This window comes from Mytilus californianus, unplaced genomic scaffold (genome assembly GCF_021869535.1).
Source record: "Mytilus californianus isolate M0D057914Y unplaced genomic scaffold, xbMytCali1.0.p SCAF_15, whole genome shotgun sequence".
Lineage (NCBI taxonomy): Eukaryota > Metazoa > Mollusca > Bivalvia > Mytilida > Mytilidae > Mytilus > Mytilus californianus.
In genome coordinates this window covers 29,596,392-29,612,007 of record NW_026262637.1, presented here as the reverse complement: position 1 = coordinate 29,612,007, position 15,616 = coordinate 29,596,392, and the positions used below count along the sequence as shown (strand labels likewise).

Genomic DNA, 15,616 nt, shown 5'->3' with positions numbered 1-15,616 from the left:
TGCATGACCCTTGGTTCGTCCGTCCGTCTTTCCTGCTTCAGGTTAAAGTTTTTGGTCAAGGTAGTTTTTGATGAAGTTGAAGTCCAATCAACTTGAAACTTAGTACACATGTGCCCTATGATATGATCTTTCTAATTTTAATGCCAAATTAGAGTTCTGACCCCAATTTCACGGTCCACTAAACATAGAAAATGATAGTGCAAGTGGGGCATCCGTGTACTATGGACACATTCCTGTTTTCATTGATATGTAGTTCACACTTCTATGCCGCCATTTTAAGTTGACTATTTTTAAGGGAGTTTTAGGATTTTTTGCCCATTGTATCATAGAAACCTTCTGAGATATTTTGCCCAACAGCTGTCATATATACTAGGGTTGTAAGTCATCATGTGTATAAATTGTCCATAATAAACCGCCATTTTGATATGATGATTTTGGCAGACTACTGATAAACACATGTGTAATTAAATGGGAATAAGTATTGTTAGACTAAAATGTGCTTTTGACTAGATTAAATGCACAAAGTACCTTGTTTGAGAATAAATCAAAATACCCTTTTCTTTTCTTTTTTTTTTAAACTTGACCCTTTTCCTTTCTTTTTTTAAACTTGACCCTTTTCTTTTCTTTTTTTTTTAACTTGACAACAGTAGAACCTGGCTTAAGGGTATTTTAAATGAAAGACTTAGCTCTTTTTCTGATAAATATTCATCTACATCAACATGATTTTGTTGATTTAAAAATTTCCAGTAATTAGTTTATGAGTCAGGAGGGTCTTTTTCACCTGTTTTAAAGGACCTCAATCAAAAGGGGTTTTAAAATTATTCCACAATATTTGCTCGTTATTATGATAGAACAATTGATATGAAACATTGCTTTTGATTATATTCATTTATCATATACTTATTACAAAAGCAGTAAATCATATGGTAATATCTCTTTTGGCTAAAAGGAAGTAAATAAAGATGACAGGCACCACCTAGTTTTTACATCCACATAATAGCTAGAAGTAAATTTATTTTCTGCTGCCCTGTGAATAAGAAAAGAAAATTGAAATAGTTAAGAAATGAATGTATTACCTATTGGTGTAGAAATAGCGAGGCATTTTGAAGAAACTTTTGGTGATGTTCAAACTTAGACAAGGGGGGTTCTCCATTCATACTACTTTGAAAATACCGAAATAATATAGTGCCCTTAAAAATTTGCAATTTTTCAATAAAAAAAGTTGTGGCACCATAGGTGTTTCGCAGATTTATTCACACCCAAAGGTGTTGAAAATTCAAAATTTGACAATTTTTTTAATGATTTTTTAAAGTGAAAGTGCAGAACCCCAATAGCTACCATTGTCAAGTATGCAAATAATTACTTCCTTACAGAATGACATGTTCTAAGGGAGATAATTCTAATTCTTTTTAAATTTTTGATAGTAAATTTCTTCCACGGCCTGAACAGGAACTACACAATTATTAATTTCATATTATTATTAATTGTACTCCGTTGATGAGTCACACTATAAAGAGAAAACAATAACATTTTGAATATGCTAGTTGGTATTTTTTCTAGGTAGGTTATTGCAGCTCATTAGTCCAGATGATGCTAATGTATTGTTTATTATGCTCCTATGTCTATTCCTACAGTGTAAAATATACATGAATGTTCTCCTCTTTTTTATTTGTTAAATGAAAATCCAGATGTCAATAGAATGTGTATTATTTTACATCCAGTAATTTTTTTTTGTAGCTGGTAAAATAATACCACCAGATGTTTATATACCCATCAAAGGCAAGAATGGTGCACATTTTACTTATTTCTCTAAAACTTTCCTTTGAAGCTAAAACTCTGACTAGAATCAGTTGTTAAATCTATGATATATTTTACATTTTTTTCACTAACAAAAATTTTTACTGAAGACAAATTTTTATTGAAGGATGCAATATATATTTATATCATTTTTTAAAGCAACACAAACATTATTTTTAAGCCAAAACGAATAAATCATGTTGCTTAGACATCTATCTGCAAGTCAATGTTTCACATAGTATTTCAAGTTTGACCTGACATTTGGCTCCACATTGGATAAACAACTTAAGTGACCTATAGTCTTTTTATGCCCCCGTCGCTAGGAAAGGGGACATTAAGTGTTACTCTTGACCTTACGTTCTTCCATCAACCCCATTATTGTTTCCCCATGCAAATTTTATGAAACTCATACACAATTCTAAGAACCAAAACTGGCAGACAGAGTAGGAATTTGGGCAGTGAATCACTTACTCTTCTAGAGTTATACCCCTTTATAACTTTGAAAATTGCACATTTTCTCATTTCCGCACTAGTAGTGACATCAAATGCTCTCAAAAAGTATTTTCACGTATTATGAGCAAGCTTGAGCTGGAGCATTTGTGTCCTTATTGTAAAATTTTTTCAAAGAAAATATGAGAATAATAAATTTTTATAGACATAATTCCTGGCTTATCAATTTTACATTATTATTCTGCTGGTTAAAGTTTTGTTACGGCAACATATTTTTTTGTGCGTGATCACTTATCTTTCTTTTCAATATGTTTATGTCTACCTATTCAATTTCCTGCACTATATGCAATATTTTAAAAACTTCCAAACAGTTTTATATATTGATGATATTGCACTTTCAAATTAATTTGAAAAGTTTTGAGTTCCTTTCTCAATGCAGAGCAATCATGAGAAAACAGAATATCATAATCAGTTTTGAAATTTTTAACAATTATACAGGTGGTTTTAAAATCATTATTCTAAGAGAAGTCAATAGCTATAGGATTATTTGTTGCAAAGTCCAGATTAAATTAACTCTCATTACCCAAATGTATTTTAATAATTGTTAGATTAAGCTTTTATAAGTATGTGTTTAAAACTTTCTCAGATCCCAATATAGGAATAAAATGAAGATGAAATAATTTGTAGCCAGGCTTTTGAAAGAAAAAAAAAGAAAAATCAGTAAAAATAATTAAAAAAATAACAAACTAATAAAAGTGGTAGAGAAATGATATCAAAAAGGGACAGAAGATTTTTAACAATGATATTCATTACAAAGTATAGATAGTGAAATCAAATGTAATATTAAATCATTCCATTTTATTGAGAAAAAACTTACAACTCTCATAAGCTGCATGTGTCCCATAGGGGGCAAACAATTTGTATGAAAATATTTACCTAATGAGCATACTATTCTTCTCTGTCACTTTTCATTTTGTATTTTTCTTCAATTCAATATGTTGCACCATACTTTTATTCATACGTTTTATTTTATGAATTTATAATAATTTGACTTCATTTGACTTACAGAAGTTAGGCATAGAAGACAAGACTTAGTACATTCTGATTGACTTTTATAATCAGATAATGAAGGTTTTCCTAGTCTAGGACTTAAAAAAAAAATAGTTTCCGATTTTGCTACCACATCATTGGTAATTGTCTTGGTTACAGTGTAATGTTTAGAGTTACAGAATTTTGATATAGACAATAAAACTGGTATTTGCTGTTAATATATCTCCAAGCATATGTCATTTGATAGTAAGAACAAGGACTGGTTGGTTCAGAGTCAGAATTATAATAAAGTAAACTGGGAAATTTTTGCTCCGTCTTTTATTCAAGATTTGTTGACTGAATTTAAATCATTACCGCTTTGAATTCTGAAAATAGTGGAAATAAAACTGCTACGAAAATTTCCCTGTTTACAGCAGCTGAGTATGTCTACCTATAATCTGATTATGAAGGTCTTCTGAGACTTATTAAGGACTAAAAATTTCATATATAGTCAAAATTGAAAAAACAAAAATATTGATTTCCTCAGACCTGGATCACACTTGAAAAGACAGTAATTTTATATTTTGATGTCTTTGTAAAAGGTTTGGGAACTTAGGCCTAATAATTAATTTGTAACAAAGGATGAAATAGTGTATACATCAACATTTTACTTTATCAGTATTTAATATGAAAGATAATGAAAAAATTTTATAATCCAACAGTATCAGAGAGGCCTTCAACAGCAAAAAGATCAGTTTGAAATTGTGATTTACTCTCTGTGTAGACCATTTATATAATGACAAAGAAGTGATATGGTGTAATTGTTCATGAAACAAAATCACATTACGCACATGAAAAAAAACAAAGCACGGAAACTGCTTTTATTGCTGTTCTGCATGTCAAAGCCACAGTGATTTTGATTAATCGATGAGTTTCAGTAGTTTATGTGAATGGATGACAATTATAAAGAGAATACTTGTATAACAGTAATATTGCATAAAACATGATCATTTTTTATGTTTGTTTTTTCTTTTCCTTTTTCAGGACAGTTTGTATCTGATGGAGTCAAACAGTCAGGGACCATGTGTTCATGGGATTTTTCCACATCTAAACTATCAGGGAAATTTTTCTCACCTCTTTACCCACAGAACTATCCTAGTCACTCAAAATGTCAGTATACATTTTATGGACAGCCACATGAAGGAACAGTTTATATACAGTTTCAAAATTTACAAATATATGATGAAGGAGTTGATAGGTTAGTTGTTCCCCTCAAAATACTGTAAATTCAAAAACAATTGCAGTTTTAATAAATGCAAAAATTGCAACAGTATCAGGTTTGCAATAGTAAAAACTCTCATTAATATTTTCATTTGTGTTTTCCTTCATAAAATTTTTGCAATCACAAAATAAGATTTTGCAGTTTTGCCAGTGGTCAAGGATTCATGATAATAAATGTGTTCATTAATTTCTAAATTTACAGTATAAAGATATATATCCCTTTTATAAATGTAATTCCAAAAATTCAGGCTAGATAAGGATATTTTAGTGGTCATCAACAACAGTATGAAAACAAGAATGTGTCCATAGTACATGGATGCCCCACCGCACTATCATTTTCTATGTTCAGTGGACGGTGAAATTGGGGTCAAAACTCTAATTTGGCATTCAAATTAGAAAGATCATATCATAGGGAACATGTGTACTAAGTTTTAAGTTGACTGGACTTCAACTTCATCAAAAACTATCTTGACCAAAAATTTTAACCTGAAGCGGGACAGACGTAGGGACGGACGGACGAACAGACAGACGGACGCACAGACCGAAAAACATAATGCCAGTAGGTGGGGCATAAAAAGGTCTGTCTCAACATAGTCAATGTCTACTCGACTAATAATAACTATTTATTTGTCATTTTGTCAACATTTGATTTAATGTTTACCTGAACTGTTAAAGACTACTATATGCGTTGCTTCAAACAAGTAAGTCTAATGACATAGATTTAGAAATAAGGAGATGTATGATTGCCAATGATGCAACTATTCCAAATGATTTAGATGTAAGCAGCTATAGGTCACCATACAGCCTTCAATAATGAGCAAAAACCATACTGTATAGTCAGCTTTAAAAGACCCCAACATGACAAAATGTGACATGCCAATTTAAACAAGAAAACTAAATGTCTGATTAATGGCAATGCAATAAGTGAATCACATATATGACAGACAGCAACCAACGACTAACACTGAATTACAGGTTCGATCCTGACTTAGGGTAGTCACATAAAGAATGTGGTGGGGTTAGACATGTTTATGAGTGCTTGTCCTGGGACAGTGGTGTAACAGCACAACATAAGAACAAATTGTAAAATTAGTTGGAAATGACTTGACTCATCAGATTATTAACACAAAGCTCAAAAACAACTAACATAAAAAAAAAGATATACGGTACAAAGTACTGATCTGAGAGAACTTACAGTTATAGAAAGCTAGTGTAAAGCCAATTACAACTAATAAATAAATCATGATATAAAGTATATCTAATGTTTACAGTGTTAGATAAATCATGATATAAAGTATATCTAATGTTTACAGTGTGTTAACAACAGTCACTGACAGTCCTCATATAGTTACAAATAGCGTTCATGAAATGGGGAAAAAAATGACTGGCTGTTAGAAAGATGGTCCTTATTTAGCTTCAAGTTACGTGTATATGTTCAACTTTTTTTTATCAAATTAGCAAAATGGTATGCCTCACCTAAAATTCATTTAAAAAGGGATGTGATTAGGGCCGTTCATCCAACAAATATTTCGGTCACATTTTTCTCAGGTTCACATATACTACTTTTCAGTTCTGTCCGACACCAACTTCCTGCTTGCTAATACTTTGAATTTTTCAATATGTTGAATCAACTTAAAATTGTTTGTCACAGTTTTCTTTAGTACAACTACACAGAATGACTTTATATTTGGTCTTCAGCTTGATAGTGACAAGTTGTAACGTTGTGGGCACTTTTCGGATCGGTTGGATACCAACTTCCTATTTGCTGTTACTTTGAATTTTTCAATATGTTAAATGAACTTTAAAGTTTTAGTCACACTTTTCTCAAGTACTAATAAATAGAATGCTTTTGAACCTGTTTGGATCTGTTGGACACCTACCTCCTGATTTCTGATACTTTGAATTACAAGTGGGGGTTACACATAGCACAACAACAAGTGCATTCTTGATGAATTGTGCTTTACATATTTGAGTTTCTGGCATATATACATTCATACCACATCTTCTTATATCTATTGAATGCAAAACTGCATTAACTACCAGAATACCTTCAATTTTAGATCCTCTCATTATTAGTTTATATATAAGTGAAGGCTTAACCTAAAAACAAATACTTTGCAAGGGGGGTTCAATTTTCCATGATGGGGTTCAAAATACCAGATGGGAAAAATGACCCCAGGGTCAAAATACCATGTGGTATAATGACCCCGGGTTCAGTTTTCAGGGGGTTCAAAATACCATATGACACCGGTCTCAGGTCATGAGCCTGTTATTCAGTGGTCATGGTTTTTTGCTGTATATCATATTTGTTTTTCCTTTATTGTTATTATATGAATCAGGCTGTTAGTTTTCTTGTTTGAATTGTTCTGCATTTGTCATGTCAGGACTTTTTATAGGGTGCTATGTTGTATTTGTTTTATTCATTGTTTGAGGCTGTACAGTGACTAATTATCATATGCAAACTTCTTCAACATATAATAAGAGTTGTCTCATTGGCAATCATACCACAACTTCTTAACTATGGGTCAATGTAAGGTTAAGTTCATTTATCAGTGAAATACGAAAGTTTAATTGTTAATTGTATTAAACTTCCATATTTTACTGGTGGAAAAAGCTTTCTCTTACCTCCTATACATTTCTAGGAATATCATTGGTTAAAGCAAACATGTGGAGACCCTGTATATTTAATACTGGGTTAGTGGGTGTGTTTTATTTTAATATACTGCTAGTAGCAGTGTTACGTCCCTTTATAAAAACAAGAAAAATCTGAAACGTTTCACCCAAAAAACAGATGAAGGACTGAAAATAAATTCAGAAAACACATTAAAACTAGCAAGTTTGTTTTTGTATAGACAAATGGAAGTAGGTTCTTAATATTGAAGACTTGATCACTTTGAAGGACCACTGGTCTAAATGCCACATATTAAGATAGTTTGTAAGATAAATTCATTACACAGTGTGCAGTGACCTAATACCATATATATTGGGTCAGTAAATTCCATATGGGGTTCGAGCAAATGACCGCATATATTTCGTATTAGGTAACTAGCACAATGTGTAACTAATAATATTTAGAATTCAAATTGTCAGATATTTGTAGATATTAATTGGGATTGATGCAGGTATTATCTGTTTTAGTGGTTATAATTTTCCCCTTTCCAGAGTTGTTGAGCATTGTTAGTGAAAAATGTCTTATTAGTAGTTTAAACTTAGCTCACTTTTAGGTTATTTGATTTCTTTCCAAAAATAAGATTTTCTGTAAAACAAACATTGTTAAAGATGTGATAATGTTCCTTTTGTTAATTTTTACTGAAAATCCTGTTTTAAATTTGCATATTTTGTATTTGTAGTTGTAGTAAAAGTTCAGATAGAATAGCAATTTATGATGGTATGAATAGTTCTCAGCCTTTAATCAAATATTTGTGTGGTATAAAGAACCAAGAGGAAGTTAAATCTACAACGCCATATCTTTATATAGAATTCTTGTCAGATGGCAGGAATCAGCGTCAAGGATTTGCAGCAAATTATACATTTCAACATAAATCACATTCCAATTTACCCTCATATAGCAATCCAGGTAAGAGTTGTCTATCTTTGTCTGATTTGCAAGCAGCAGTGCATATTTGAATGATTTTATGTTTTATCTTATAATTCATTATATTTTTTATGTATTAACTACAAAAATTGAAAAGAATATTGGCCTTTGCATGTAATAGAAAATTTGGATAATTGTCAGCTTGTAAATTGACTGTTAACCTATATATATAGTTGCATCCTTATCTGAAGAAAACGGTTAATTAACAGGCAGTAAACTTTTATTTTTCTCACTTTATTAAAATGAATTGAAATGGGTACTCTCTGAAACCAAGAATTTTGTATACCTGATATAAGAAAACTTGTTTATTTCATTTAACAAACATGATCTGATTGATACATATGTGTTCAATTTGGTGTCTGTAATTAATTTTGATGCACCTTTAAATCCAAGAACTAGATATATTTGTCATAGAAATCACAATTTCTTAAGGAGAATAAAATATAAACATGAAAGAAAGATTTAAAAAAAAACGAATTGAGAAATGTTTAATTTTTTTTCATGAAAATAGTATTGTATTTGTCAAGGTTTGAGATAGAGTTATCCCTCTTTGCCAGCTATCAGTTTTAACTTTTTTGAACTATTTTGCATGCAGATTACTCAACAACAACTAGTGAGTAAAATTGTGTGTTTGTTATCCCTTTCTATGAGTAAATATGTGTTTTAACCCTTTTCCCCTTGTATAGTGTCTCCTCTGATAGTTTTTTATGTAAAAAAAAAAGAAAAAGGCTTGACTTTTGAAATTCAGCTCTGATTTGATGTCAGCTTCATAATTAAAGATTTCCAGTATACTATTTAACTTCAAATCACTTACTCAAATATAATATTAGCTACATATTCATCACAAACAATACATGATGAAAGGATATTTAACATAAATGAAATTAGTAGTGGCAATAAGGTCCATTTTTGGCCCAATTTTAGTGCAAATTTAAAAGTTCCCATGCATGATCTTAATTTTGCCATGACAGGACTAGAATAAAAGTTGTTAAGAAAATAAAATCTTATCTCACATATGACTAGGAACCAAGGCAACAAACCATGACAAAACTTGTATATTAGGAACAATGTCCTGGTTTTCCTTGAGTTTTTTTTTATCTACTTTTGAGCATATTTTAGATTTAGAATAATATGGGGACACCAAAATAACAACTTCATATTTGGCAGCATTTTTTTTTTTTTTTTTTTTAATGAAATATGCCCATATCTTGATACAATTACGACATCATAATATTGTAAATTTTGACCAATTTTGATTGTTTATATTTCTTGATTTTATGCATTTCCATATACTGTAAACCAACTAATTTTCAAGAGCGATTAATTTTCGCAACTTTCGCGAGTAGAAAAATAGCGCGAATATAAATCATCGCGAATATGTTAAACTTAGATCTTCTCTTATATCAATACATCAATGAAATTAGAACATCGCGAAAAGAAATCGCTGCAAAGTCAAATAGAAACGACTAAACGCGAAATAAAATATCTGCGAAAATAAGTTGGTTTACAGTATAATGTTTACATTGAAGTAGTTCTTAAAAACTTCATTTTCTTGGGTCAAAAATGGAACTTAAAGCCCCATCTCTTTTGAAGTAATGGAATTAAAATTTATGTACCTTTTTGAAATAAGAAGTAGCAGTTCTTAGGCACTTAAAATTCTCCTAAAGAGTTGTGTAGTTTACCAACTTTGAATATTTTCTCACTGTTGTCTAGTTGTTTCTTTGATGTTGTCATACTGCTGTGTTGTAGTCTTTACCAATGCAACAGTTTTTACCTCATATGAGTCCTAAACTATCATGTGAGCAATTCTTATCACATGACCTCTGTTGTACAATTGTGTTATACATTGTAACAACACTTTTGCTTTGAAATTGCTTGGACAGCAGGGAACAAACTTATGATGTGCATTTATATAGAGGAATAATTCACATTGAACATACTTTAAGTTTATATTGTCAAAGGAACTAAAAAAGCTGACATTCATCTAAACATTATCATTATGATTGCAAATTTTTGTCAGTGATAGTGTAGTATGTTGTGTTCTGGCTTGTCATTGGCATTTTTTGTTGGTAGACACGCATTATTATGCCCCCACCGCAAGGCCAAGGGGGCATTAAGTGTTACCCTTGACTGTCCTGTCTTCCATCTTTCCTTCTTTCTGTCTTTTCATCCTTCCGTCTTTCTATCCATCCCATTTTTGTTTGAGCGGGGGCTTTCGTGTCCTCAGACACATTCTTCTTTTATATTTTTTTGCCTTAATGAAATTGCAGAGCTCAGACTTATGCCTGCTGTTTCCAGGGCTTATGATAGTGGCTTCAACAATATGTAAAACATTTGTGGTTGTGTTAGTTTCAGGGAAACCTATTGGTTAGTCAATGTCAGATTTAGTCGGCAGTTGTATTGGCCTTAGCACATCTCATTTCCATGGAAATTATTTGGCCCCACCTCTCTCAGTCACTGTTTATAACATTGAAACTTTTGCATAGTTTAAATGTTCAAGTTTGTGATTAAGTCAGTTTTAGGTGAACTGCTTATGGTAAGTCAGTGAATTTTGGTATACAGTTGCATTCGCACTAGCCCATCTCATTTTCATGGAGTATTTATATGGCCAGCCTCCCTGAGTCATGGTTCATTGACTTCGAAACTTTTGCATAGTTTACATGTTAAAAGTTTGTGATTACATCAGTTTAAGTGAGGAACTGCTAATGATAAGTCAATGATCTTTTGTATGCAGTTATATTATCATTTGCACATGTCATTTCAAGGGAGATTATTTGGCCCTACACCTACAGTCATGGTTCTTTGACTTTGATTATTTTCATAGTTTATATGTTAATGTTTTGCCATTTCAAATTTTGCATTATACTATCAAAATTACATAGGTGAGATATATTTCTGTGTCAACAATTTATTTACAATAGCTTACTTTTTTTACGACTAGTTTGAGAAAATGTTCCCTGGCACAAACAGAAGGCTTGTATATATGTAACAGTTTGATTTCCTACCTGTTTGTAGCTTATAGCATTATTTTACTTCAAGGATGAGAGATTACAATGCAATTCAAATTGTAGAAGGGTGAAGATTTGTATCTTTACATTGACGTTTAAAAAGCATAATAAATAATATTTTTTTGCTTTTGCTTGCAGTTTTCTGTACTTTCCTTTATATTTTGATGTAGTTTTATTACTTTGTCCACCATAGATAGGATCTTAAGGGCTATAACCTCATATCTATCAATGTCTAATAATGAAGGAAAACATAAATCGCAACTTTTAATCAAAGCTAATAAAATAAGACGATTGATTTTGGTGTGATGTGAAAGTCATATAAACAATGATTAGTTCTTAGAGATAATTTGATTATTCCCCCTTGTAACTATTGATTGGGTCAGCGTAAACGTGTATTTAGCCGACAGCTACTATAGATCATGTTATGTTTTTTGGGATTGCTTGAAAATTGTGTATTGATCAGAGAAGTTTTACAGCTTGCAATCTCCATATTTCAAGACAAGTTAAGAAATTTCAATATTGATTTCCAGTTTAGTAATCACTGTTCCTTACAAAATTCAATCAAAGTCCATGTGCAAGAATTCATACATTGTGGTACAATTTGTATTCATTATGTCTGTTACATTCTCTAAGCAGAATTTTTATTGCTGAATTAAATTAAGTGAGCAAATGTCATATTCAATGTTGACATTCTTCTATTCTCTGAATTTACAGTTTTCTTATTTTGCTCTTGATTTTTGACAAAATTACATCCAAAAGTCATTGATAAAATAGTTCATTTCTAACCAAATAATTCTGTATCAAATTAAGGGAAGTCTATGCTCATCCTTGAATAATGTTAATCCAAAAAAAAATTTCTCTCCAAAATATATGTGAATGCCTTTTAAGCTAACCATACCAATCACTATTAACTTTGTCCATAACTTTGCAAATAGAATCTGTTCTACATGTACACCTTCGGTCTTTAGTAGCAATTGTTTACTGTACATTTGAACCAAACATGGGAAGAATATTGTATGAAATATCCTCAGACAATAATACTTGTTTTAAAACAAATGCATGCATGACAGCCAGAGACAATTCGGGTTTGATTGAACATTTTTTATCATGGTTTTTCTAACAGAAATGAGGTTATTAATTTGGGTAGTACCGAGGATGTTCAAACAGGATGCAATAACATGAAAACCATGAAACCAATACTTTTCAAATTTTAATTTGTTGTTAATGCTGACAAAATATGGGTCTAGTACTCTAGTTCGATATTGATGATTGAGGAGTTATGGTCCTTGATTGATTGGGAAATGGCACTTTATGTTGTTTCTCTTCAAAGACTTGTGAACCATTCAACCAATGGTTTTCAAATTTCAATTTGAATTTTCTGATGACAAAATAGAAGTCAAGTTAGATATTTACAATTCTTGTCTTACCTACGACAAAAGTTGAAAAATACAAGACATTTGGATTACAATCCAGCGGTGGCGATCGATGGCATAAAATCATAAAGCTTTTTATTTCAGAAGGTAGAGGACCTGATGCTTCATGCCTCATTTTAATGCTTCAGTGACTGCAAGAAAAAAATGTTAAGTTCTTTTGTGATGTTAATTACTCACTTATCGTCAGTAATAAGATAACTATATTTGGGAGGTCTACATGTCCATCAGGCAGGTTTCATGTGACCTCGACCTCATTCATAGATCAGTGATGAAGGTTAAGTTTTGTGGTCAAAACCAGGTTCTCTCTTATTTTGACACTCTTTTGTTCAATTCCTTCTCCTGCTATCTTTCTTCTATCGTGAGTGAACAGTTACATTAAAATTACTGTTTACGGCACAGTTCAATTTGATGTCTTCATCACAGTCTGTGTTTAAGTTATGTTGATTTCATTCAAAAACAAATTCATCAGTTGGGAAGTAAAAAACATAAAAGTTTAAGTATAAATGTTAAATTGCAGATATACAAACATTGTATATATAAACAGGTTTATCTTTGGCATATCATAATAGAAAGGTTTTCTAACAGATATTTTACACTTTAACCTCAATTAAGTTTTGTTGCTGAGTTTAGATTTCAGATACTAAGTGACCTATTTCATATGAGTTGTGTTACAGGATGAAAGTTAAGGAGGATTGCAACCTCCCATGAAAGCTAGGTCATTTTGACCTATATTTTATACCTCTATTAAGTGTTACATCCAAGTTCAGTTAGACAATTGTAAGTGTCGACTCACAATCATGTGACTCATTGTAAAAATGTGTTATATAGAGTCAGGCAACCTCCAACAAGTTGGTCACTCTGACCTATATTACAGACTTTGATTCCAATTGGGTATCCTAGTTCATTTAATCAACTAACATCAGCATTTTACACAATGATGTCAGATGACAATTTTGACAATTAAGCAAAGCAGTCTTAGCACTCAGAAACAGTAAAGAAAGACAGACAAATACCATGGCCAGGATATAAAACAGGAATAACCATATACTAAAAATACAGAAAAACTAAAAACCAAACACTCAGTAACTTCACCAAATGTAAATAAGCATCCTCCACATAATACTACAGAAAATGTTGTTTGAACTGCCACTGGATATCATTGAAATGTAAGCAACAACTTAAGACTCTGATGTCTTTTCTTCTGTGTTGTTTCCATGGTTGCACTGGATCTTCCATTTAATTATCAGTGAATTCACAAGGGTCTTATAACCATGTTTATTTCTAATAGAAAAAACAGTTTTATGACCTTTTTATATTCTTTTTGTTTATTTTCAAATAAAATTTCAAAACTCTTCTCAAACTGTTATTGATTGTTTTTTAAGTTGTTTGGCTATAAAGAATTTAACCTTATTTTCTAGCGTTTTGTTTAAGATGGATTTGTCTTTAAATTAACTTTAATAGTTTATTTCTCTTAACAAGTTGAGCAGAAATTACATATCTGGTTTAGAGAGTATAACTGTCAGAGGACATATAATTCTGATTCTAAGAACATGTTATATTATGTCTCTCTAATCCAGACATGTCAGAATCGTTTTATGAATGTCACGACTTGAACTAATTGAATTTCTGTTTTAAAATTAGATTCTGATCATAGTTAGTTGAGTTTTACATGGAATCATTGAGTTGTACAGAGTTATCCTATGGAAAGGAATGACTGCTATAATTGAATGTCAAGTCTTGTTAATGCCTATATTGTTAACTCATGATTGTGCCCTGAAGTAAAGACACAAATTGCTGAGAGGTAGATAGAGCAAATTGTTACACTGAGAAAAGCTATTCCCCAAGGCAAAGGTTTACAATGTGTTTTTTGGGGGTAAAAATCTTTTAAGATCCTTTCATTGAAACTATACCATGGATTTGTTATCATTCATGGTGTACTAAGTGATGGTCTGGATGGTGGTCCACCATTTCTGTATTCTTAAATTTTTTAGGCCATTTTTCTCTATTCTTTATACTTTTTGTTCTTTATTCTCTAATCTTTATATGTAAGAACCTCATTATTCTCTATTCCTCTGGTTTTTTTTGGTCCATTTTTCTCTATTCTTTATATTTTTGCTCGTTATTCTCTATTCTGTAAACCCCAGCCGGCCCCATCCACACCCTCCTGATTGTCATGGATTTCAATAATATAGGTGAACCACGAATTTGAATACAAATTTCTTAAAGGATTGCATGCAGAATTTTGAAAAAAAACAAAATTATGGATCCTCAAAACTGCTCTTTTACTGAATCCACAAAACTTGATACCAATGAAGATAAATGAATCCACAGTATTCCTAATGAAATTTTTGATTTACAATACATGGTACCGGTACATGTTCCTTATTTTGCTAACTATATTTTGCCCGAACAAGATTCAATAAACTTGTGATGAAATATCTTTTAATGCCACATATTTTTGATAAAGATTGATGGCAAGATTTGAATACCATTACCATTAGACTCTATAGTACCATGCAAGTAGTCGCTTCCAATCAATTTCCAATATATTTCTCCATAGATTGGTTCCTTTGTTCTGTTTTACACGATTCATTGTCACCATTTGTTACAAAAAATAGGGTATAATTGGAGACCATATGATGCATTCTATTCAAACGAAGCTAATAAATTCCACTTAATAAACCTCATTAACTTGGTTGATAATGTTCATTTATGAATTGACACTCGTTTATAATATACTGAGTGACCTTCTATTGTCCGAAATTTGAGGAGGCTAAATTTAAAAAATATTATTTTTGGCAAAATGATGAGAGAAAAATCATCTTTCTTAGACTTAATTTTAATTTTGAGAAAATTAGACAGTTTCTTTTTATATGAACATTTTCAGAATGTGGAAAAAGTGCTTCAGCAATTTTTCAGATCCTTAAATTTGGTTCAGCATGTATTCAGCTAGGGTTTAGAACCTATTCAGCAAAGTTCAACAAAAGTTCAGAAATTCAGTTTCATGAGGGATAAGGTCCTAA

At 31.3% G+C, this 15,616-nt stretch overlaps 1 protein-coding gene across 1 annotated transcript in view; it reads left to right on the top strand.

The window, feature by feature from the left end:
• Positions 1-15,616, top strand: part of LOC127725832 (suppressor of lurcher protein 1-like) — a 202,508-nt gene that overhangs the window by 133,898 nt on the left and 52,994 nt on the right. The window contains exons 8-10 of the mRNA XM_052233143.1: positions 4,321-4,534; positions 7,908-8,134; positions 8,748-8,765. Of these exons, the coding sequence (XP_052089103.1) occupies positions 4,321-4,534; positions 7,908-8,134; positions 8,748-8,765 (459 nt within the window). The remainder of the gene's footprint in view (positions 1-4,320; positions 4,535-7,907; positions 8,135-8,747; positions 8,766-15,616) is intronic.